The sequence below is a fragment of the Hemitrygon akajei genome, chromosome 16, assembly GCF_048418815.1.
Source record: "Hemitrygon akajei chromosome 16, sHemAka1.3, whole genome shotgun sequence".
Lineage (NCBI taxonomy): Eukaryota > Metazoa > Chordata > Chondrichthyes > Myliobatiformes > Dasyatidae > Hemitrygon > Hemitrygon akajei.
The window spans coordinates 50,636,956-50,663,817 of record NC_133139.1 but is presented as its reverse complement, the minus strand read 5'-3'; the positions used below and the strand labels follow the sequence as shown (position 1 = coordinate 50,663,817).

General features: G+C 39.6%; 1 protein-coding gene across 4 annotated transcripts in view; it reads left to right on the top strand.

Annotated features, from left to right (window-relative positions):
* crsp7 (cofactor required for Sp1 transcriptional activation, subunit 7) overlaps positions 1–26,862 on the top strand; it is a 136,357-nt gene that overhangs the window by 84,734 nt on the left and 24,761 nt on the right. For 3 of the 4 annotated variants that reach the window (XM_073068856.1, XM_073068858.1, XM_073068859.1), the window contains exon 2: positions 11,509–11,583. In XM_073068856.1, the coding sequence (XP_072924957.1) occupies positions 11,509–11,583 (75 nt within the window). Of the gene's footprint in view, positions 1–3,539; positions 3,588–11,508; positions 11,584–26,862 lie in introns of those variants that run through there. The other variant, XM_073068857.1, reaches the window with a different exon arrangement.

The following is a 26,862-nucleotide window of genomic DNA, read 5'->3' as shown; positions in this document are numbered from 1 at the left end:
GAGAGAGTGCTTAAGGAGGGTTCTCTTGAGTAACTTACTAATAAAGAGTTAAAGTTACTTTCACCGCAGTATGTGGTGTCTTTGCATCGGGTAGATTGAAAGAAGTTTACAACAGTATGGAGTAGGCAATAGATGGACATATCAGAATGGGAGTGGGAAGTGGAATTGAAATGGGTTGGGAATGGAAGATCCTGCTTGTTTTGGCGGACAGACCATAGATGCTTGGCGAAGCAGTCACCCATCTACGTCAGGTCTTACAAATGTACAGGAGGCCACACCGGAAGCACCAAACATGGTAAATGACCCCAACAAACTCGGGTGAAGTGTTGCTTCATCTGGAAGGTACTGAGGGAGGAGCTGTAGGGGCAAGTGTAGCACTTGTTCCGTATGCAAGGATACGTGCCAGGAGGGAGATCAGTGGGGAGGGGCGAATTGACAAGGGGAGTCAGGTAGGGAGTGATACCCTATGGAAAACAAAGTGGGGGGAAGGGAAGAAAGGAAATTATAGTTAGCCTAACTTCAGTGGTTGGGAAAGTGTTAAAGTCTATTATTAAGGTAGAAGTTTTGGGGTACTTGGAGACTTATGACAAAATAAGTCAAAGTTGGCATGGTTTCTGTCAAGGAAAATCTTCCCTGACAAATCTGTTAGAATTCATCAAGGAAGTAACAAGTAGGGTGGACAAAGAGGAGGCAGTGGATGTCATTTACTTGGATTTTCAGAGGCATTTGACAAGATGCCACAAAAGAGGCAGTTTAACAAGATAAAATCCCATAGTGTTACAGGAAAGATACTGCTGTGGAATAGAGGAATGGTTGACAGGCAGGAGGCAGCAAGTGGGAATAAAGGGATCTTTTTCTGTTTGGCTGCCAGTGACTAGTGGTGTTCCTCAGGGGTCAGTATTGGGACTGCTATTTTTCACATTGCCACAAAGCCATCAATTCCACAATCTAAATCACTGACGAAGTTTGCGGATAGTGAAAAGATGGATGGAGGGGCAGATAGTGCTGAGGAAGCAATGCGATTGGAGTAGGACTTAGACAAATTGTAAGAATGGGCAAAAAAGTGGCAGCTGGAACACAGTGTTGGGAAATGTATGAAAATGCATTTTGGTAAAGAAATAATGCAATTAATTATCTAAACAGGGAGAAAATTCAAACATAGTTGCAAAGGGACTTGGGAATCTTTGTGCATGACTCCCAGAAGGTTAATTTACAGGTTGAGTCTGTGGTAAAGAAGGCAAATACAATGTTGGCATTTATTTCAAGGGGAGTAGAATATAAACACAAGGAGATAATGCTGAAGCTTTATTAAGACACTGGACAGGCCACACATGGAGTATAATCAACAGTTTTGGGCCCCTTACCTTGGAAGGTATATATTGTCATTGGAGAGAGAGTCCAGAGGAGGTTCACGAGGATTATTCTGGAAATGAAGGGGTTACAAAAGCATTTGGCAATATTAGGCCTGTACTCACTGGAATTTAGAAGAATGCAGGCAAATCTCATTGAAACCTATCGAATGTTTAAAGGACTAGATGAGGTGGATGTGGAGAGGATATTTCCTCTGTTGGGGATATCCAGAGCACAGCCTCAAAATTGAGGGGTGACGTTTTAGAACAGAAGTATTGATTTTTTTTAGTCAGAGTGGCAAATCTGGAATGCACAGCCATAGACTGTGGTGGAGGCCAAGTCATGGGTATATTCAAAGAGGAGGTTGATGGATTCTTGATTGATCGGGCATCAAGGGATATGGTGAGAGGGCAGGTGTATGGGTTGAATGGGTTCCGGGATCAGCCGTGATGAAACGGCAGAGTGGACTTGATAGGCTGAATGACCTAATTCTCCTTTTATGTCTTATGGTCTTGTGTTGGACTGACTTAGGGGACTCCAACTCTGGATATTATTACCTCAGGGTTTACTCCCAAAGCCTTGCATGTGAGTGGGTATAGCCGCCAGGCAGCAGAGCTTTGAAATCGGAGTTTTTCTTCTAGAAGAGCTGACAACCAGGGCTGACAAGCCCCATCTACCTGAAGTGTCTGGTTTTGATGTGCCGGTTACCTGCATTTGCCCCTTTGCCTGTTAGTGGAAACAATTCCACTGGGTTTAGTAACTAAGCTGCACATGAAGGCCAGGAAATGGACTTGGTTCTCAGAGGCTATTAGAGCTCCACACCATTGGGAGTATATAATAGGTAGTGGGAGTTTACCCCCACTACCTCTCCCCATCTATGACAACCTTAAGGATCCATGTCCTTGTTTCATTAAGATCACCTCTCATTCTTAAGTCAAAGTAGCAAAATGTTGGAAGTACTCAGCAGAGCAAGCCACATCTATGGGAAGAGAAACAGTGTTAAGGTTTCAGTTCAAAAACTCTTTTATCAGAACATAAAACATAGGAATTTATAGCACATTACAGGCCCACAACAATGTTGTGCTGACCATGTTACTTTAGAGACTGCCTAGAATTTTTCTAGCACATTGCCCCCTCATCAATAGCCCACTGTCAGTGGAGATCTGAAATAATATCTCTTCCTCATAGAACATTACAGGCCCTTAGGTTCACAATGTTGTGCCGACCATGTAACCTACTCTAGAAACTGCCTAGAATTACCCTACCGCACAGCCCTCTATTTTTCTAAGCTCCATGTACCTATCTAGGAGTCTCTTACAGGACCCTATTGTATCCACCTCCTCCACCATAGCTGACAGTGCATTCCACACACTCACCACTCTCTGTGTGAAAACTTGCCCCTGACAATCCCCTCTATCTGTTTCCAAGCACCTTAAAACTATGCCCCCTCATGTTAGCCATTTCACCCCTGGGGAAAAACCCTCTGGCTATCCACACGATCAATGCCTCTCATCATCTTATACAGCTCTGTGAGGTCACCTGTCATCTTCCGTCACTCCAGGAGAAAAGACTGAGTTCACTCAATCTATTCTCATAAGGCGTGCTCTCCAATCCAGGCAACATCCTTGTAAATCTCCTCTGCACTCTGTCTATAGTATCCATATCCTTCCTGTAGTGAGGGGACCAGAAATGAACACATTGCTCCAAGTGGGGTCTGACCAAGGTCTTGTACAGCTGTAACATTACTTCACGGCTCTTGAACTCAGTCCCACGGTTGATGAATGCCAATACACCATACATCACCTTAACAACACTATCAACCTGTGCAGCAGCTTTGAGTGTCTTATTGACGCAGACCCCAAGATCTGTCAGATCCTCTACGTTGCCAAGATCTTACCATTTATTTTATATTCTGTCTTCAAATTGGGCCTACCAAAATGAACCACCTCACATTTATCTGGGTTGAAGTCCATCTGCCACTTCTCAGCCCAGTTCTGCATTCTTTCGATGTCCTGCTGTAACCTCTGACAACCTTCCAGACTATCCACAACACTCACAACCTTTGTGTCATCCCCAAACTTGCAAAACCATCCTTCTACTTCTTCATCTAGGTCATTTATAAAAATCATAAAGAGGAGAGGTCCCAGAACAATTCCCTGCGGAACACCACTGGTCACCAAGCAAATAGGAACAGAGTGCAAGAACGTACACAAAATATCAAGTCAAGAGCCTGTGAGGTAGGTTAGGCAATTGATACTGCAAAATTGCTGTCAGTGGGAAGGATTGAAGTGTCTATTTTAATCCAAGTATCAGGAACAATGGGAATTAACTAAGAGCGTGGGTCAATACATGGAACAATGACATTGTGGCCATTATGGAGACTTGACTATCACAAGGACAGGATTGGCTGCAGAATGTTCTGTGGTTTAGATGTTTGCAAAGGGACAGGGAGGCAGATGAGAGCTGGAGTGGGGGTAGTACTGCTAACAAGGGATAGTATCACAGCTGCAGAAATGGAGGACATTGTGGAGGAAATGTCTACTGAGTGTGTTTTGGAAGTCAAAAACAGGAATGCAACAATCTCTACTGGGAATGATCTATAGACCTCCCAATAGCAACCACTGAGGAACAGGTGGAAGACAGTTTTTGGAAAGGTGCAAAGATGGGAATTGTTGTCATAGGGGACTTCAAATTCCCTAATAATGATTTGCACCTTCTTGGTGCAAAAGGTTTGGATGGAATGAAATTTGGTAGGTGTGTCCAGGAAGGATTCCTGACTCAATATGTAGATAAGCTGACAAAAGGAGAGACCTATTGGATTTGGTGCTAGGCAATGAGGCAGGTCAGGTGTCAGATCTCTTAGTGGGAGACTTTGGAGACCGTGACCACATCTCCCTGACCTTTACTATAATCTTAGAGGGGAATGAGCAGACGGTGTGAGAAAGTATTTAATTGAGGAAGGGGAATTTTGCTGTTAGGTGGGAACTGGGGAGCATAAATTGGAACTAGTGTACTTGGGGAAATACACAACAGAAATATGGAGATTGTTTAGGAAGCACTTGCTGGCATTCTGGATAGGTTTGTCCCTTTGTTGCAGGGAAAGAGAGGTAGCATGAAGTAACCATGATTGATGAAGATATGTGGAATACCTAGTCAGGAAGAAGAAAGAAGCTATGGTTAAGGAAGCAAGGACCAGACGGGGTTATAGAGAGTTATAAGTTAGTTAGGAAGAAGCTGAACATGTTGATGCTAGAACTTTGGAAAAACATTAGGATAGATAAGCCCCCAAGGCCAGGCAGATATATCCCAGGTTGCTGCAGGAATCATGGGAAGAGATTGTCGTGTCTTTGGCAATGATCTTTGCATCCTCACTGTTCCAAATGATTGGAGGGTGGTAAATGTTGTTCCATTGTTCAGAAAGGGGATTTGGGGTAACTCTGGGAATTATAGACCAACGAGTCTTACTTCAGTGGGCAAATTATTGGAGAAGATTCTTAGAGACAGGATTCACAAGTATTTGAAAAAGCATTGTTTAATTAGGGATCGTCAACATGTCTTTGTGAGGGGCATGTCATGCCTCATGAGCCTGACTTAATTATTTGATTATATGACAAAACACATTGATGAAGGTAGAGCAGTGGATGTGGTGTTTGTGGATGTGGATGTGATGCTGAGGCATTTGATGAAATTTCCCATGGTAGAATCATTCAGAAAGCATGATATTCAGGGAAACTTGGCTGTGTGGATACAGAACTGTCAGGGGGTGATAGTAGATGGAGAGGATTCTGCTTGGAGGTTGGTGACCAGTGTTGTTCCATAGAGATTTGTTTTGAGACCCCTGCTGTTTGTGAATTTTACTAATAACATGGATAAGGAACTGAAAGGGTGGATTAGTAAGTTTGCAGATGAGACAAAGTTTAGTGGAGTTGTGGAGAGTTGTTGTAGGATGCATTGGGACTTTGACAAGATGCAAAGCTGGGCTGATAAGTTGCAGATGGAGTTCAACCTGGAACAGAGTGAAGTGATTCATTTTGAAGGTTAAATTTGAAGGCAGAACTACAGCACAGTATAGGCCCTTCAGACCACAATGATGTGCAAACCTACTCTAATGGCAGGATTCTTGATTCTGTGGGAGTTTAGAGGGATCTTGCGGTTGACATCCATAGGTCCCTCAAAGTTGTGCAAGTTGATAGGGCTGTTAAGAAGGCGTATGGTGTGTTAAACTTCATAAATCTGTGGATTGAGTTCAAGAGCTGCGAGGTAATGTTGTAGTTCTTTAAAATCCTGGTTAGACCACGCCTGTTTAATTCTGACTGAGATGTACCAGGATGCAGCCTGGTTTAGAAAGCATGTCCTATGAGGATAAGTTGGGCTTTTCTCTTTGGAACAAAGGAGCAGGGGAGGTGACTTGAGAGGCATACAAAATGATAAGAGGTGTAGATAGTGTGCATAGCGGGGACTTTTTCTCAGGGCAGAGATGGCTAATACAGGGGCTATATAATGTTAATACTGGAGGAAAGGCTAAGCAAATGTCTGCTCTATACACAAGAATGGTGGATGTATGAAATGTCCTGCAAGGGTGATGGTAGACACAGATGCATTAGGTATATTTAAGAAACTCCTAGGTACATGGATGACAGAAAAATGGAGGATTATGTAGGAGGGAAGGGTTTGATTGATCTTAGAGTAGCTTAAAATGTCAACACAATATCATGGGTTGAAGGGCCTGTAATGTTCTCTGTTCTAAAAGAATGTAGGAGTTGTGAAATGCAGATGGAGAAAACATCTGACAGGTTAGATTTTCCTATACTCTTGGAGGAAAAGAAAATAAGGGGAGGGGGTTGAAATCATGTGATGCAATGTCAAAGATGGACAATGGATACATAAATAGAAATAGTGCTACCTGAAATTTTAGAATTCAGTATAGAATCCAGAATGCTATAACATGCCCAGATGGTGTTGTTTCTCTAGCTTGTATTGGGCCTTACTACAGGTGGTTACAACCAATTGGTCAGAATGAAAGTAGGATGGAGGATTAAAATATTAGGTAACGGGAAGCTCAGGATTATATTTCTATTGTGATGGCCAAAACTTTGGTTGATTTTTTTCCAATGTGGAGGAGACAACATTGTAGTATACCTCAACTTCAGATACAACACTGAGTCATGTCATCTACAGAAATTCTCTGATGACTCAACAGTAGTTTGTGTGTATAAGGGGAGAACAGGAGGAAGAATACAGGACCCTGGTGGAGGACTTTGTCAAATAGTGCAAGCTGAGACATGCAGTTCAATATCAGTAAGACAAAGGGAGATGGTGATTGACTTTAGGAAGACCAAGCCTGCACTGCTCCCTGTTGCTGTTGATGGTGAGGATCTGCAAGTACCTGGGGGTGTACCTGGACGACAAACTTGAGTGGAGCACCAACACGGAGGCTGTGTACAAGAATGGCCAGCTTCACAGACCTCTCCTGTGCATATTCTACCAGTCTGTTGTCGCCAGTACAATCTGCCCCAGCACACCACTGCATAGAAATGGCATCAATGCAGATGATGCCAACAGCCTCAATAAACTGATTAGAAAGTCTGGCTCTGTTATAGGAGTCAAACTGGACAACTGGAGGCTGTGGTAGAACAAAGGACCCTGTGGAAAAATCCTGGCAACTCTGGACAATATTTCTCTCCCTGTGCATGCCATCTTGGCTGAAAAGAGGAGCACTTTTAGTAATAAGATTAAGAAAATGACACTGCTCCAAAGAGCACTATGTGAGGTCATTCTTACCCTTGGCCATAATGAGTCAACCTATAGCTGGGGAAGTGATGACCCCCTCTTATTAGACTGTTTAAGTTAACTTATTTTTATTTACTCTTCTTACTTCTCTTCTAATATTGTATATCTGTGAACTTGTAATGTTACACTGTCATTTCCTTTGGAATCAATAAAGCATCCATCTATCTAGAAGAATCTCTGCTTCACCTGTAAAGAATATTTGGGAACCTAAATGGCAGAAGAGAAAAGATGAAAAGAAAAGGTTGCTTTCCCCTCCTCCAACCTCCCTGCAAATTAAGTTTTGTTTCTTCAATCTGAAACACTCTGTCACTCCTGCTAAGGTAGACTGTCCTGCTAGGTATAAGCAGTATTTTTTTGTTTGTTTTAGATTTCCAGCATCTGCAATTTTGTTTTGATTTTCACCTCTCACTCTCTATCCTCCAATGATCATCAACCCAATCCCTTTGATCCAAGAATTAACTTAATGAACCTACCCTAGGCTCTTTCCTACTTGCAATAAAGGACAACATACCATTGACTTTATGAATTGTATGCCATATGTTTAAACTGTGCTTCATGTGCTAGACTGCAGATCTTTTTATATAACACCAATTTGTAGTCAATGTCCATATAAATAATTATGCTTTTTCATTCTTCTGTCTAAATTGAGGTGCATTACATTTTGCTCTATTTACCAATTTCTTGTTCTTTCACAGCCCATCTATATTTCTTTGCAGATTCTGTTCTCATCATTTGTCATTAGGAAATTTGGCTACATTCACAGTAAAAGTAACCAGAAGTTGTCAACCTGAAACTGACTAATTTCTCCTGACCACGTTTTCTGTTTGTTAGCCACTTGCATACTCATGCCGCCATCCCCCCCCCCCCCCCAAATGCACTGGGGTTTCCTTTCAGCTCTGCAAATGGAGTGACACAATGGCACTGCAAGGGGTACAGCTCCAGCAACCTGACTTTAGTTCTGACCTTCAATATAGGAAGCTGCTATTAGTTTTTGCCTGCTTTTAGAGCCCTTCAAGTAATTAAATAATATTTTTTCTCTCAATGAGCTGTTGTTTCCTCTCTAAGTACTTAGCAAGTCATTAAAAAATTTGCTTCTAACACCCTTTGAAGTATTGTGAATGATTAATGCAATTTAGAGCAGTTAAATTTATCCTAATACTAGGGTGGATATTAATCTCAGCAGGCATTAATATATACCCAGCATTCAAGGGCATGTATACTAATTGCCCATTATTAATCTCAACTATGGTATATTGGGTTGATTCTCTGCATTCATAGCTCACCAAGCAAAGTGTTGCCTGTGATTTCACCCGATGCAGGGCATATTTCTAGATATGATCAAATCATATCAAACTTACTTTATTAAAATATCCTCTGAGTTCAATAGTGAACGTTTTTGTTACCCCAGCAACATTTACTAGTTATGGAATAGAATAATGATGGGTATGAGACAATAAAAGGAGAATCAATCTGAAATGCAGGTTTGGAAAATGGAGATAAACATTTTACTCCCAGGACAATACACTAACAAAATGCAATTTGGACAGAATTTTCCATAGTTGATAGGTAACACATGAGCCCTTTATTGTACGTGTGTGAAAGAGTGAGACTAAGATAAACCATGTTGAGACGTGCATCTCCAGATTTCCCACAGCAGCTTGAGTAAACAGAACATTTATGTACACCATTCACCACAACCTATAATTGTTCCAGGGAGAGCACCCTGGGAATGAATTAAAGAGACCTCATGGATAGATACATTGCTGTTCCATGCCCAAATATCTCTCTCTCATCCAATGTATGTAGCATCCTCTATCGGTTGGTATAGGAGAGTCAGGATCACCTTGGCAACCATTTTATCACCTTTCCTACAGTAATGATTCAACTTATTAGCTGTTCAGGTATATCATGTGGAATAAATTTATTTGAATATTGCACAGAACTGTGTATTTTGTCATAATATCTATTACTTTAAGATGCTGTGATATAGAGATCCCTCTGAGGGATTTAGGCATTTTTATTGTTTGAACTTACACTACATCTTTGTTAATGAAGGAAGACTTTTTCATGGTGGCTTGTTCTGTATATCTCAGATTTTTGCCGTGAAATGTTAGGGCAGGGACTCTTCTAGTGCTATTTTCAGAATCTCTCTAGCTTCCTCGTGCATTGTCACCTTCCTAGCCCTCTTGACTGATCAGCTCTGTGATATTTAAACTGAGGGATGTGATACCACCACCACCCTTCATTCCTGATCACCATTCATTGGCATGCACATTTTATATTTGGTGATTGTTGTGTTTAAGGATTTTGTGAGATTTTGGTGATCAGTTGTATCTTCTCAATAATTATGTATTTCAATGCTTGTGAAACTGGCACTTTATGAAATTTGAATCATAAAATGATTTTATTAACATTTCTGAGAAACCATTGCATAGTATCTATCCTCACATAATTGTGTAGATGCTCTGCCAGCTATTTTTGTATTAAGTTACTTTGGGGAAATTAAACAATTGCAAGTACCAAGATCATCAAAGTTTTCCTTGTGTTTTTTTTAAACTGAGTGTTTTATTTAGACTGCTTTGGTACTTGAATATAGAAAGAAAATCACACCCATATGGATATTTATTAATGGAGCCACTTTAGAAATAACAGCCTAGTTGTGAAATAATGTACATTCAGTGCTCTAGTTGGCTTTGATGACGTTAAGGCCAGTAGCTTCCTCCTCCTGAGGAAGTGTGTGCATATGACAGACTACTCTGACTTCTTTGTCTCCCTTCCCATCCTCGGTGTTTATCATTGAGATCATTAAAAAGTGTATTTACAACTTCAAGACTAAGCCTGCTTCAGTAACTACTTTGCACATTAACCTGATGAGTTTCTAAATTTTTGGAATAAACATTTATGTTGGCCAATGTGCACAGAATAAACTTGTTATATATGCTGTTTGTTCTTCCTATACCTTGTACTTAATTTACAATGAATTACTAATTGAACATTCAACATTGTCATATGAACACAAAAATAAATTGTGTATAGCTTCTGAATTTAAAATTTCTTAATTCAAATAATGAAAAAATGCATGCTGTTTTGCTTAAATTACTTGATTTGAGTTACTAGATGATTGGAAAAAATATTCAAAAATGGAATTGACAGGAATGCATGCTGCATGGTAATCCTCTGAAACATCAGTCATGTTCATAGTGTGAAGATATTTTTTCATAGCCACTCAATAATGATAGTTGGCTAATAATAGTCATCCATGATTCAAATTAGTGAACCTTTATTTCTGATTAACCTGTTATCTGCTTTGCTGCCTTCTAGCAAAGAGCAGGTCTCAATAATTGAAGTTCAGCTGTGGTCAATTTACTTCATTCTGATTAAGAACACTTGATTTGAAATCTGGCAAGCAGTTAACTTTTCTGATTTGTATGTTAATTTTGGTAAGTGTGTTTATTATTCCATGTACTGAGATACTGTAAGAAACATTGGATGTCATCCATACAGGTTATTTCATCGTATCAGTATGTCAAGTTTATACTAGTGAAAGGCAATGCAGAATACAGCATTACAATTAAGGTGAAAGTGGACTGCAAGCAGACAATATTTGGAATTGGTTTATAATTGTCCCATGTACTGAGATACATTGGAAAAACTTGCATACAGTGCATACTGTTCATACAGATCAAATCATTACACAATGCTTTTTGAGTGGAGCAAGGTTAGAGAATAACAGTACAGAATAAATTTTAACAACTGCAGAGAGTGCATTACAAATAAACAAGGTAAGCTGTGAAGTACTGAATCCATGTTATCAGACTAAGTATGTTCAGTAGTCTTAAAACAGTAATACAAGTTGCCCCTGAGCCTGGTGGTACAAGCTTTCAAGCTTCTATATCTTCTGCCTGATGGGAGGAGAAAGAGGAGAGAATGTCCAGGATGGGAGGTATTTTTGATTATGTTGGCTGCTTCACTAAGAGATATAGAGTACACAGAAATGCAGCTGGTTTCTGTGATGTGCTGAACTGTCCCCAACTTTGCCGTTTCTTACAGTCTCAGACAGAGCATTTGCTATACCAAAGTTGTGATGAGTCCTGATGGAATGCTTTCTTTGGTGCATCTATGCGAATTGCTGAGGCTCATTTGGGATGTGACAAGTTTCTTTAGCCTCCTGAGTGAACTTACTTGGCCATGTCATCCATGTGGTTGGGTCAGGACAGACTATTGTGATGTTTACTCCCAGGAACTAGAGGTTCTCAACCATATACAATTTTGTTTGCTTTTATGGTTACTCCCTTTAGCAACCTTAGAGAAATTAGAGCACTAATATCAATTGCCACTATTGATTTTTTTGTTTTGTCTGTCTTCTAGATCCGTAACATGGTGGCGGTGCTGGATGTGATCTCCAGTTTGGAGAAGTATCCCATTACCAAAGAAGCCCTCGAAGTAAGTAGTACTGGCAGATAAGTCCAGAGCATTGAATTGGGAGGTCATGGTGTGGTTGTATAGGATGCTGGTGAGCCACACTTGGATTATTGTATTCAGTTTTGGTCACCCTGCTATAGAAAAAGATGTTATTAAGAGCACAGGGAAGATTTACAAGGATGCTGCCAGGACTTGAGAAACTGAGTTGCATGGAGGTGTTAGATGAACTGGGACTCGAGCGTAGGAGACTGAAAGGTAATTCTTACAGAGGTGTATAAAATCATGAGAGATCATGAGAGGTATTGAAAGGGCGAATGCACTGTCATTTTCCCAGAGTTGGGGTATCAAGAAATAGAGGGCATAGGTATAAGGTGAAGGGGAAAAAGAAGAGGAATTTGAGGGAAAACCTTTTTTGTGCTGTGGAATCAGGCTCCAGGAGGAAATAGTTAAGAAAGATACAACAACAGCTTTTAAAAATAGTTAGGCAGGTGTGATATGCTTTGCTCGGCAGAAAGGCATGTTCAAATTTAAAGGTTTCAAATTCCTCTTCGTTGAAGATTTCAGCCCTGAGGTTGAAGAAATGAATGGCGTTTAAGCCACTGATGTCAGAATTCTTCTGAATGGGTCTCAGACCATTCCTCCTGTTCCCTGCTCAATTGAGAATTGTCCTCTCTGATAATTCCCATTGTCTCTTTAAGTCATTAAATGAAGCTCAAAAATGTTTCAACCAACAAACTTCCTCCGCTACAGCCTAATTACGGTGCCACTTTTTTTTGGCTTTTACTTAAAATTTTAAGCTACTTGCCAATTTATTGATCTGGTCAGTTAGAATGTGAGGGTTCTCTTTTTTGGTTTGTACTGTAGGTATTTTTAGTATTTCTAGATTAACTTTTCTGTGTTTTTTTTTATTTTTTGAAACTATTTAGTAGATGTTTAGGTGTTCGATTTTTTTTTGAAAGGAGATGCATTTGCTCTTTTTTTTTACATTTTAAGTCATCCTGCTTTCTTCTTCCCATAAGACTTTAGTTTCTTGCTTTGTCATTTTCAATTGTTTATGCGTGAAAATAACGAACAACATGAACTGGCTAAAATACTAGAAAAAGTACCCTGTTTTATGATTTTAATTTTTTTTTAAATCGCAGTAGTTTTTTTTTCTTGTTCTGCTTTGATAATTTTCTTCATATATTTTTTGGATTATTGGTGGCTTTTCTTTAAAAACTTTTATCTTTTGGGCTGCCATCAGGAGAGATGGGGGTAGATTTAGCTTTAGCTTATCTCTTGGCCAATCTCTGGCCTATTTCTGGGTCTTTTTTAGATTAGATTTTATCACCTGGACTATTTTAAAACTACTGAAATGTCCAATATGTCGTAACTTCCAGTTCCTCCTTGAACCTTTCTTCCTCTTCCGGGTTCATGAGTTTGTATTCTGGTTAACCTTTTACGTACCATATTACTGGTTTTACTATGATGGATAAGATTATTAAATTTTGTTTTGTGGAATATAAACGGTTTAAACCATCCGATTAAACGGAATTTTTTTTCAAAGTATTGCATAGAATGAATGTCCATATTATCTTTGCACAAGAAACCCATGTGAGGAAAGAGGAAAGCGTTTTTTAAGGTTTTGGAAAGGCCATCAATACCATTCGAATTCTCAGGCTAAAGTGAAATGAGTTTCTATTTTTATAGATTCTTCAATTTCATTTGTTCACTACGAAACAATTTCAGATCCGAATGGTAGATTTTTGTTAATTGCTGGCTCTGTAACAAAAAAGTGGTTATGGTTAATGTTTATGGTCCAAATGTTGACTATCCTGAATTTTTTAAACACTTATTAACAACCCTTCCCAATTTAAATGACTACATGTAGATAATGGGTGGAGATTTTAATCACTGTTTAAATCCTTCAATGGATAGATCTAAGTCTAATCAGGCACTTCTGAATAAATCGGCTACTCTTATTAATTCCTTTATGCCTGAATTTGGAATTTCAGAAATTTGGAGGTTTTTGCATCCAGTGGATAAAGAGTTTTCATTCTTTTCCCATGTATACCACAGTTATTCTAGAATGGACTACTTTTTTATTGACTCTTGTTTAATTCCCTCTGTCACTGACTGCAATTACGTTTCCATTGCCATCTCTGACCATGCACCCCTGAAACTCTCTGTTAAATTAATAGATACACCTTCTAGCTTTAGACAATGGCGATTCAATTTTGTATTACTACAGGACTCAGACTTTGTGAATTTCATTAAGGAACAGATTGATTTCTTTTCAAAAAACTCTATGGAAGAAATTTCCAGTGGTGTTCTTTAGGATACTTTAAAAGCATACATCCGTGGGCAGATTATCTCATATTCTTCTGGGTGGAAAAAAATGAATTAATAAAGAGTTTTGTATGTTAGTTGATATAATTAAAGCAATCGACAAGAAATATTCTATTGTTCCTAGTCAGGAGCTTTATAAAAAGAGGGTTGAACTTCAAATGGAGTATAGTTTACTTTTAACATCCTCGATTGAAAATCAACTAATTGTCTAAGAGTCAATTTTATATACATGGTTATAAATCTGGTAAACTATTGGCTAGTCAATTGAAATCTGCTTTGGCTAAACGTCAGATTATTAAAATTCGTAAACGAGATGGAACTATGACGGTTGATCATGATGATAAAAACAAATCTTTTCAAGAATTTTACACCTCCTTGTATCAATCAGAATTTCCTGATGACCCCAGTATAATACACAAATTATACATTAATATTATAATTATAAATTATAATTGTGCACAAATAATGCAGAAATGAGAATTTGAAATAATGGTTTATGTGTGGAGCCGTGTAGTTGATGCTGTCATGTCTTTTCATGAGAACTCTCTGAGGGGCATTGTTGTCAAAACTGTAATGATGGCTTATGTAGGTTGGTACAGAGGTCAATTTGTAACCAGGTGGTGTACTCCTGTTGTTCACATTGCTTGCTCCAGCCACAGGAATCTGAACGTTCTGTGTAATCCTGAATGCACCCCCACCATTTTGTCCAGTCATGGGTGAAGGATTTAGGGGAGACATTATACTCATCCAACAACGCACTGAAAACATCCTTGAATCATTTCTTCTGTCTGTATGGTAATGCCTGTTCAGCACTGTGATGTCAGCCATCTAATTAATGTAGCCAGTTCATCGGAGGTGACTTGACTATCCTTTAAATTGAATTGACTTTATTTCTTACATCCTTCACATACATGAGGAGTAAAAATCTTTACGTTATGTCTCCGTTTGAATGTGCAATATGCAATCATAGTAATTTTTAATAATTTATAATAAATAGAAGAGTCATTGTAACATAGAAATACACTCAAGTCAGTGTGAGTTAATCAGTCTGATGGCCTGGTGGAAGAAGCTGTGCCAGAGCCTGTTAGTCCTGGCTTTAATGCTGCGGTACCATTTCCCAGATGGTAGCAGCTGGAATAGATTATGGCTGGGGTGACATGGGTCCCCAATGATCCTTCAGGCCCTTTTTACACACCTGTCACTGTAAATGTCCTGAATAATGGGAAGCTCACATCCACAGATGCGCTGGGCTGTCCACACCACACTCTGCAGAATCCTGCGATTAAGGGAGATACGGTTCCCATACCAGGCAGTGATGTAACCAATCAGGATGCTCTCAATTGTACCCCTGTAGGAAGTTCTTAGGATTTGCGTGCCCATACCAAATTTCTTCAAATGTCTGAGGTGAAAGAGGTGCTGTTTTGCCTTTTTCACTACATAGCTGGGGTGTACAGACCACATGAGGTCTTCAGTAATGTGGATGCCAAGGAACTTAAAGCTGTTTACCCTCTCAACCCCAGATCCGTTGATGTCAATAGGGGTTACCCCATTTGCATTCCTCCTGTAATTCACAACCAGCTCCTTTATTTTTGCGAAATTGTGGGAAAGGTTTTCGTGACACCACTTGACACTGGGAGATGAATTCTTCTCTGTCAGCCACCTCATTATTGTTTGAGATTAGGCCAATCAATGTAGTGTCATCATCAAATTTAATTAGCAGATTAGAGCTGTGGGTGGCGACACGGTCATGGTTATACAAGGAGTAAAGGAGGGGACAGAACACAACCTTGAGGGACACCTGTATTGAGAGTCAGAGGGGTGGAGGTGAGAGAGCCCACTCTTACCACCTGCTGACAATCTGACAAGAAGTCCAGGATTCAACTGCACTTGGCAGGGTCAAGGCCAAGGTCAAAGTCTGTGAGATTCCTATTGAACCTGGAGGGAATTATGGTGTTGAATGCTGAACTGTACTCCAAGAACAGCATTCTCACATGAGCATCCTCCTCCAGATGTGTAAGGACAGTATGTAGAGTAATGGCTATTGCATCATCTGTCGATTGGTTGGCAAGTTGTAGGGGTCCAGTTTCGGTGGTAGCATGCTGTAGATGTAGTCCTTGACGAATCTCTCAAAGCATTTGCTTATGATTGAGGTGAGTGCAACAGGACGCCAGTCATTCAGGCATATTACCTTGGTCTGTTTTGGTACAGGGACAATGGTGGATAATTTGAAACAGGAGGGCACTCTACACTGGGAGAGGGAGAGATTAAAAATGTCTGTTGTGCTGTGCACATCCTGAGTACTCACCCTGGGATGTCGTCCAGTCCCACAGCCTTGTGACTGTCCACTCGGTGGAATCAGTCATGTTCATAGTGTGAAGATATTTTTTCATAGCCACTCAATAATGATAGTTGGCTAATAATAGTCATCCATGATTCAAATTAGTGCATTATCTCAGCCTCAGAGATGACCAGGTTGTAGCAGTGGCTTTCCCCGGAGGCTCAGAGTTGGCGACATCGAACTGAGTGTAAAAGCAATTGAGTTAATCTAAGAGAGAGGCCGCGATGTTGGCAACACCACTACATTTGGCTTTGAAGTCTGCAATAGTATGCAATCTTCGCCACATGTTACATGTGCTATTCATAGTGAATCTTGACTCAATCTTGTATGGGCCTTGATACCATAGTTTATGAGCTGGGAGAGGATGTTAGTGATTTGTTTAGCCATAAAGTAAATTGTGGAAATGACATTGAAGAGTACCTCACCAGTCACATGTCACTGAAGCACACAAGGGTCATGTCCATCTGACAGATTATGAGCATCATGTTGGATTTGAGGTCCACATCTACACAATTTTATGAAGCCAGCTAAACATTTGTCTGGTGCAATGAAGCCAGTAGTATATTTCATCTTAAAATATCTGCTTTTGCCAAATAGTCACTGCTACTTGCAAGAAAGGTGATGAGGAATGTGAGGCTGGTCTAAGTTTTCCAAAAATGTTCATGAATTTTGCTGTTGAGATGTAAAGTTGTGCAAGTTAGGAGATCTTGTTTTGCTGGTGTTTAAACAAGGCATATTCCTTCATGTGCTTCTGTAAATATGTCGACATTGACGTATAATTTGGCCTCCAATTATACGCACACAGACATTATTATGTATTCTCCAGCTATGACTGAGATTTGAATGACCTTGGTTTTGGACTAGAAGTGACATGTTGAACAGTTTCTCATTTATTCTTTAATTGTGTCTACTCCCGTGGGAATCTTGTCAGAGGGATGTACAGAATTGTGGTAAATATTGAGAGAAGCAGCAGGGGCCAGTGACACAACCTTGTTCATCACCACCCTGAATTATATTGTGTTACAGGCTTGCTTGGTAACATCACAGCTTATGTGCCATCATGTAGCAGTTGTAGATTCAGTGCAAATCTGAAGGCAGCCTTTTTTATTGAGAGGCAGAAGCTATTGTGAGATCAGAGAAGGCTGTGTACCATTGATCACTTGATTTTTTTTTTGTACAGTGAAAATTATGTTCATTGTGCCTCTGACTGAATGAAATCCATGCTGCAATTCAGGGAGTAAAATACCGTCATTGAGAGGTGACAGTTGGGAACCCTGAAGATGCCATACCCAGTAGCAGACAAAGGGGAACCCTCCCTGGTTGATAAGTTTCTTAAAGATAGTGAAGGTTACAGCCTCTGGTGTTTTCTGATAAGCTCTGCTTTGAGAGAGGAGACCGTTAATTGGTCTGAACTTGAACATTGATATAGCTTTCCCCAATGGTGGTGGTAAAACTGGAATCCAATAGGTTGCTGTGGAATGGAGTCACGAATATGTGTAACTGCTGAGAAATTATTCAGAATGTTCTTTCCAGTGGGCATTAACTGTCTCTATCTCCTTCATGTTTTCCTGCATTCTTGATTCTCATCAGGGTGGTTAAGTCATGATAGCAGTGAAAAATATAACATGCCTTTGATAAAGCAAGTTCTTGAATAACTTGTGCTCTTTGCATCTGGTTTTATTTTTATGTTGTATCTCTACAATATTTTGTGATTCATTTTAATGTTTGTCACCATTCATGCACTGTCTCCCTCAATTTTCCTTAACATTCCTTTGCACTTTCTGTAATCAATCTGATTTTGGCTTTTGTTAATGCATTGTTCTGTTCTCTATTTTGACTTGCCATCCAGGGAGTTCTTTCTCTGTCCTTATCCATTATGGGAATGTGTCCTGACCTGTATATAAAGCATTTACACTTGTAAAAACTTTCCATTTTTTAAAATTACAGTTCACTTAAGTGAGATTTCTCATCTTGTTAAAATTTCTGCTCTTTAATTGACTTATTATTTTGCATAGTTATTCTATATCCTGTGATATTATGATTGTTCTATACTAATTGTTCCCCCACTTTCTCCTTTTACCCTGGCTCAGATACCTAATCCAACAATGTTGCTTTCTTTATTGGATAAGAAACATATACAACGGTGCTGGGAAGTTTGTGAACCTTGTAGAATGTTCTCTATTTCTACATAAATATGACCAAAATGTGATCAGATCTTCATGTAAGTCCTAAAAATAGATTAAAAAGAACCCAGTTAAATAACATAAAAAGATTATACGTGTTCATTTATTTATTTATTGAGAAAAATGATCCAATATTACATGTATTTGTTGGGGGAAAAAAGTGAACCTTTGCTTTCAGTCACTGGACAGCAATAGCCTTAACTAAATGGTTTCAGTAACTGTTTATCAGTTCTGCATATCTGCTTGGAGGAATTTTAGGCCATTCCTCCTTACAAAATTGCTTCAACTCTGAGATGTTGGTGGGCTTCTTTGCGTGAGCTGCTTGTTTCAAGTCCTTACACAGCATTTCTGTAGGATTAAGGTCAGGACTTTGACACCCCCATTCCAAAACACTAATTTCCTTCTGTTTAAACCATTCTGTTGTTGATTTTCTCTTGTCTTTCAGATTATTGTCCTGTTACACTATCCAATTTCTATTAAGCTTCAGGTGGCGTAATGCTACCCTGACATTCTCTTGTAAAATGTCTTGATACAAGTTTGAATTAATTGTTCCCTCAACAATTGCAAGCTGTCCAAGCCCTGAGGCAGCAAAGCAGCCCCCAAACCGTGATGCTGCTTACACCATGCATCACAGTTGGAATGAGGTTTTGCTATTAATTGGCATGCCCTTTTTCCTCCAAACATTGCAATGTACGTTTCTGCCAGAAAGTTCAACTTTTGTCTCATCTGTCCACGAACATTGTCCCAAAAGTGTAGTAGAATATCCAAGTGGTCTTTTGCAATCTTGAGACATGCAACAATGTTTTTTTTGGAAAGCAGTGGTGTCATCTGTGGTTAACTTCCATGAACACCATTCCAGTTGTGTTTTTCTTGCGCATGAGCAGAGACTTTAACAAGTTCTAGTGATTTCTGCAGGTCTTTTGCTGTTACCTCTGGGTTCTTTTTCACCTCCTTCAGCATTGCGTGTTGTGCTGTTAGTGTGATCTTTGCAGGGCACCCAGTCCTAGGGAGAGTAGCAACAGTACTGAATTTCCTCCATTTGTGAACAGTTTCTCTTACTGTGGACTGATTAGCACTCAGGTCTTTAGAAATGCTCTTGTAGACTTTTGTAATTTCATGTGGCTCTACAATTCTCCAAATGTTGTTTTGGTCAATGCAGGCTCTCAATAACCTGACTTTGTGTGTCTCTCTTTTTATAGAGCAGGGCAACTCTACAACCCCCACCTCCAATCTCATCTCATTGATTGGAACACCTGACTCCAAATAAGCTTTTGTAGAAGGCAATACCCAGAAGTTTACATATTTTTACCAACAAATACATGTAATATTGGAATTTTTTAATAAATAAATGAACAATATTATGGTTTGTGTTATTTATTTACTTAGGTTCTCTTTATCTAGTTTTAGGTCTTATTTATGCAGAAATAGGGAAAATTCTACAGGGTTCACAACCTTTTTGGCACCACTGGCTCATTGCCTGAAGCCCAGCCAAGCAATGCTGCCTTCCTTGTTGGATGAGAAACATCTAAAGAAAATTCTTCTGAATACAATTCAGAATGTCTAACCTCTCTTTACAGTTTAGTTTATTAGAAATATATTGTGAATTATTTAAGGGAATAAAGATGGGAAAGTGACAGGATCAAGAAAAACAATGTAAGGTGCAGAAAAAGTATATCCTGAAACAATCAGGACCAAGAATCCATCTGCTTAGTGTTAAGAAACAACATTGGGACTATTCTTTCTGCTGCCAACTAACTAGTAGATTAATATCAAACAAATTTGAAGGAATATTGGACAAAGGCATTGGAAGAGTTTGGATATAATGGGCTAGATTTTCCTGGAGGCTGAAGAGTGATCTGATAAAAGTCTATAAAGCTATTAGAGGCATAGATAGAGTAAATAGTTAATCCTTTTCACATGGTAGGTGTTAAGTTTTATAAACACACACACGCACAGACACTACAATACAAAATACTATATAGACATCAACAGCATAGTAGGCTTGACAGGAAGCTCAGAGACCTTGGCCTTCACCCTGCCTTGTGCAGGTGAGTCCTGGACTTACTGTCAGGTGGTCAGAGTGGGCTCCCTCCCCTCTGATCATCAACACAGGAAACCCCCCAGGGCTGTGTCCTAAGCCCCCTCCTTTATTTTCTCTGCACCCATGACTGTGTCACCACCCACAACTTCATTCTGTTAATTAAATTTGCGGATGATACTACATTGATTGGCCTAATCTCAAATAATAATGAGACAACCAACAGAGAAGTCCTCACCCTGACATGGTGGTCTCAAGAAATAACCTCTCCCTCAATGTCACAAAAAGGAGCTGGTTGTGGAGTACAGGAGGAACAGACAGGCTCACCCCTCTTGACATCAATGGATCGGGTTGAGAGGGTAAACAGCTTTAAGTTCCTCAGTATATGTATCACCAAGTCTTTCACTTGGTCTGTACATACTGGCTGTTTGGTTTTTTTTTAAAAAAAAAAAGCACAACAGTGCCAATTTCACCTCAGATGGTTGAAGAAGTTTGGCATGAGTCCCCAAATCCTAAGGACTTTCTACAGGGATACATCTGAGAGCATCATAATTGGCTATATCACTGCCTGGTAAGGGAACTGTATTTCCCTCAATCAGTAGAGAGTGGTGCAGACCTCCCAGCACATCTGTGGATGTGAACTTCCCACTATTCAGGACATTTACAGTGACAGGTGTGTAAAAGGGCCCAAAGGATTATTGGGGTCCTGGGTCAATCCAACCACAAACTGTTCCAGCTGCTACCATCTGGGAAACAGTACTACAGCATTGAAATCAGGATCAACAGGCTCTGGGACAGCTTCTTCCGCCAGGCCATCAAACTGATTAATTCATGCTGACACAATTGTATTTCTAAGCTATATTGACTTCTGTTGTGTATCTTACTGTACATACGATTTATTGTAAATTACTATAATTTGGACACTGCATATTCAGACAGAGATGTAACGTAAAGATTTTTACTCATGTATGTGAAGGATGTAAGAAATCAATTCAATTCAAAATTGTCCCATTCAGACATAAAGATTTTAGTCGCTGTGGAGAATTTCACTCTTGTGTCTGTGAAAGAGTCTCAGGTTTGAGTATGAGTTGGCTCTGGGACCACACAAAGTGGTTCTGACGGCTCTGAAAGAGTTTGGATACAGTGGGTTTGATTTTCCTGGAGGCTGAAGAGTGATCTGATATAAGTCTATAAAGCTATTAGAGGCAGTTTTTCCTCTAATAATTGACTCTGTTCTTTTCAACTAATCGATGTGTCATCCGTAGATAACATCAGGCACAATCTCTGTGTAGGAGGGTGATCAAGTTCTGTGCTTAATCTTTCTGTACCGGCTTTTGATCACCTCTGTAGTCCCTTGCCAGGACCATTTGTCCAGGAGTGAAACATCAAACCTCATTGTTTGAGGAGATCCAAATATGAACAGAAGGGACAGCCTAGAAACAGCATAGCTGGTGAGTTGTTGATTGTAGACTATACTACTTTGAGATGTGCAAGGAAGAAATTAGCAAGCTTCTGATTCAGTGTTAGTGTAGTGTGTTCTGCTCACATGGCTTGCAGTACATTCTTTAGTCTCTGGACAAGCCATTTGTGGTATTTTTTTGTGGTATGTTGTAGATGTAGTATGTCTTACTCCATTCATTTTCAGGAATGACTGAAACTGTTCCGTAACTGTGGTCCGGTGTCACTGATTAAGTGTTCTGGATCACCGTCCTTGAGAAGTTTTTAGTTAGTGAACTGAAGCCTGCAGATATCTATCTTTGAAATGCTGTTACATTCATAATACCAACAACACTCATTTCAGCTAGCTTGGTTGGAGCAGTCAAACTTCTGCAAGCTGTATGCCTTTCCACCCAATACACTCAGTAAAACTGGCGCTTGCTTTTCATTGGCTAATTTTTGTGCAATCTAATGTATTCATCTTTACAATGTAGCCAACCATTTCTGCTTTACTTTTTAATTTATGATTATTATTATAATAAGCAGGATAGACAAAGGAGAATCGATGGATGTTGTATACTATTTCAGAAGACCTTTGACAAGATGCCGCATGTGAGGCTGCTTAACAAAATAAGAGCCCATAGAATTGCAGGAAAGATGCGAGCATGGATAGAACATTGGTTGAATGGCAGGAGGCAAAGAGTGGGAATAAAGAGAGTCCTTTCTGAATAAATACCAGTAATTATTGGTGTTCCACAGGGGCAGCAAAGACTGATGTGATGGTAAAAGATGGGAATATTTAATATACAAACTGCAACAAACAGGTCTCTGGATAAAAGCAAGTAGAAAGCAAAAAATGGGTGTAATACTTGCCATTTTACCAATTTAGTTTAGCCTACAACAAACTACTCAGAATCAGAATCAGACTTTAATCGCCAAGTACCTATGCACATACAAGGAATTTACTTCCGGCAGATGTTGTCTCTCTGCTCATAACAATAATAATGATAAATATAAATGAAAATATAGATTATACATACAGGTAGTGCAATCCAAGTAATAGTTAGCCGACAGTTAACCGGCAGTTAACTGTTCAGCAAAGTGACCGCAGTAGGGAAAAAACTTCTCCAGTCCCTATTAGTCTTAGTCTGGAGGGATCTGAAGCGCCTACCAGACGGAAGCAGATCAAACAGCAGGATGGGAGGAGTCCTTTATGATGTTCCCCGCCCTCTTCTTCAACCTGGAACAGTACAAGTCCACAATAGAGGGCAGGGAGGCTCCAATGATGCGCTCGGCAGTCCTCACTGTGCGCTGTAGTCTGGTTCTATCCTGCTTGGTGGCGGCTCCAAACCACACAATGATGGAGGTGCACAGGACAGACTCAATGACTACAGTGTAGAACTGCAGCAGCAATTCCTGAGGCAGACCGTATTTCCTCAAGAGCTGCAGGAAATACATCCGCTGCTGGGCCTTCTTCAGGATGGAGCTGATGTTCTGCTCCCACTTCAGATCCTGAGAGATGGTGGTTCCCAGGAACCTGAAGTTCTCCACGGTGGACACAGGGCTGCTGAGGACTGTGAGGGGAGACATACAGAAATACTATTAATAAGTGCAATAAACTTATTTAATAAGTTGCATCCAGCGCAGAAAATAATTATCAATGATTATCATCACTGTCTTCCTTGAAAACGTAAACTTGCCCTCTGTGGTATGCTCTCTTCCTGTGTGTTCGGTTGACTGCAGATTCTCTTTTCTGGTAAACATTTTCTCTCTCATACTCCATTTTTTATACCATTTTTCCATTATTTTTAGTGTTAGTTCATCAATTATCCTTAATAATTCAACCCTATAATCCTATGTATTATAAGTCCTGCACTTGTTACCAATGTGCACCTTACTCCAATGAGACCATAAGACATTAGGCCATTCAACCCATCAGGTCTGCTCCAATTTAATAGTACTTATTCAGTGATGTTTTCCTCTTGTTCTTTCCTTTGACCATTATTATTTTGCAAAATTTACCATCTTTAAAATCATTCCTCAGTGTATTTCTTGTTGAATTAATATTTTTTGGCAATTATATTGAGTTCGGTCAAAGTAACTTTGTGATTGAATTAATTTAATGTTTGTGCCTGTATCTGTCTGCTTCAAACTTAACATGGTTCCAACTCAGCTTGTAGCTGGCCTGATTTTTGTGCTGTGTGGAATGTAACCTGGTCTATCCACTTTGTAACATCATATGATTGGTCAATTTTGCGGGCTTGTTCATCTTGACTAATCCTGTGCATGTGAACGTGTTCATTGTTTCCAGGTGACTACATGTCAAGTAGATCTATTCATCTGCACTGTACACGATAAACGTTCTGCTCCAACCTCCGGGTGTTTCCTTTAATTGTAAGATAACCACAATCCACACATTCTCTGCAGTTAGTATCATTTTTCATTTCATTGACAATCGTGTTGTATTTCATGACATTATCCCATTTAACTACTTGATACATGTGGTAGTTCCTTTATAACTTTATAAACACTATTTCACAGCAGTAATGATATTAAACATTAAGCCAAATTAGAAATGTAAAATAAGCTTGCGTGTTTAAAACATTTTTACTGTTCATTTAACGCACTTCTTGCAAATGGAACTAATTGTTATAAAATCTAACTTCTGAAATGCTCAGGATTAAATACCATGAACGTTGGAAGCAGATGCACAAGCCTAGTTCAATTACCTGTTAAGGTAGTCTTCACTTGAACTAGGTTAGGACCAACAAATAAAATAACATGGTTTTAGGTTTTAAACTGCATAGTTGGAGGAGAGTTCTGGTAAGGAGAAACTGAAAATTTAAAGACTAAATATGAGGTAATAGGGCAGGATAATGAAATGGATATTGATAACAGAATATCAGAAAGCGGCCTAGCATACAAACATGGGATACTTCCAAGTCAGAGCAGCAAACAAAGGCAAACATTTAATGTTTCTTTTATCCGAGCATGCAAAATTTGTAATCGAGTTGATAGTGGCCCTACTGGCGTAAAATGCGAAAAAGACAGTAGAGAGGAAGGATCATAGCTCAGAAAATGAGGTAGTGAGTAAGAGTTTAGTGGTAACACGCAGCACTGGAGGAACTCAGCAGGCCAGGCAGCATTTATGGAAGAAAAGTCCTGCTAAAGGGTCTTGGCCCAAAACGTCAACTGCATTTTTTTCCATGGATGCTGCTAGGCCTGCTGAGTTCCTCCACCATTTTGTGTGTGTTGCTTGGATTTCCCACATCAGCAGATTTTCTCTTTTTTTAAAAAAAAAAGAGTTTAGTGGTATTTTGTTTGTAGGATACCTAGCAGTAGTGGTAATGTAGGGCATTGTAGAAATGGGAGATGCATGAAACAGGGGTAACACAATAATCATTGACAAGTTCTGTATGTAGACTGAACAAACCAACTGGGCAGTAGTAGTATTTAGGCAAATTAACAGAGCATGTATGAAATGGTTTTCTAGATCAATGTATTGAGGGGCAAATGGGGTAACAGACTTTCGTGTATCTATTGAGCAACGCAAAAGGGGAATTTCTAATCTTAACAGTTATGGACCCTTAGGGAAGATGTTCATGACGTAGAATTTAGTAAAATAAAATGGGTTATGTGCAAACAAATGAAACCATGAAGGTTGGAGGTATGTGCATACTTTGTATATTGAGAAACAATATTAAAAAGATATAAATAAGCCTGTATTATGTGCCTGATCTCCCTACCCATGAAAGGATATACTTGCAATAGAGTATTGAAGGTTGGCTTGATTGATTCCTGGAATGAGAGAATTGTCCTTCAGGGAAATATTAATCAGGGAGGACGTGCTGTCAAGTTAAGAAGAATGTGGTAATTTTATTGGAAAAAAAATTAAAGAAACAAATCCTGCTTCTGGCTGAGGTATCCTTTTCCCTGATTGTTCCTATTTCAGTTTTTAGATTACTTGTTTCCATCTCAGTTTTTTAGATGACCAGTGAAGCCAATGTAGGCCTTACAGATTTTGCAAATAGGTGGGCCAGGAGGAATCCAGAAGGAATTGTGGGTAGGTGGGTTGTTTGAGAGGTGGAGGACACCTATTGCTGCTTGTGTTGAGCTTCTGTAGTTCCTCCGTTCAAGTTTGTCAGTACCTGTACCACCTCCAGTGCTGTTTCTCCACTTTGAATGATCATGGGTTAAGGTCTGTGGAGTTAGTGGAGCAATTGCAGAATTTCAGAGATTTTGATAATATTGAATCTTTTCCTCTGATGATGTCTTCCCATACTAGACCTCAGAGTAATATCTGTTTAAGTTGAATGTCAGGGATGCAATTGATTTGACCTGCCCTTACAAATTAATTTAATGAAATTAGGCCCTCATTGCTGAAGGTGTCAGCATGGGAAAGGATGTGGTGTGCTTATTCTGCCAAGAGATTTTACAGTGATGGTATTTGTACTATCTCTCCAATGCTTTGAAGTGCCTGCTCTTGATAGTCCAAGGCTCAGAAATATGTAGGCTGGGATCACTGCTACCCAGTTGAAACTTTGTTTTATAGCATTGAATCAGAGTGCAGTGACTGATAAGTTGTTGCCCAGGGAAGAGAGAGAACTTATTCAACATAAAAACTAGTTATTCCTAGTAAAAAGATCTGGAGTGGAGGAATTGGAAATTATTGGTGGTTATAGGTAGTAGAAGACTGACAGGTTGCAAGACAAGGTAGTGGATTCTTGGCATATGGTATGCTGTTTGAAGTCTGAATTAGACCAAGACAGTTGACCCCAGATGTGATTGAGAACCATGTATCTTGAGGCAAAATACTTCTGATGAAGTCAAGTACTGGGATAGTAACTACTGATCTGCAATTTTGGGGCAACTTCATCAAAACAGATGTGTACTTCTGCAGGTCCATAGTTGAGTTTTGTTCATGTGTCCAAGTACTTTTGCTATTTGTAATTAGAACTGGGGTCATCAGCCAAACA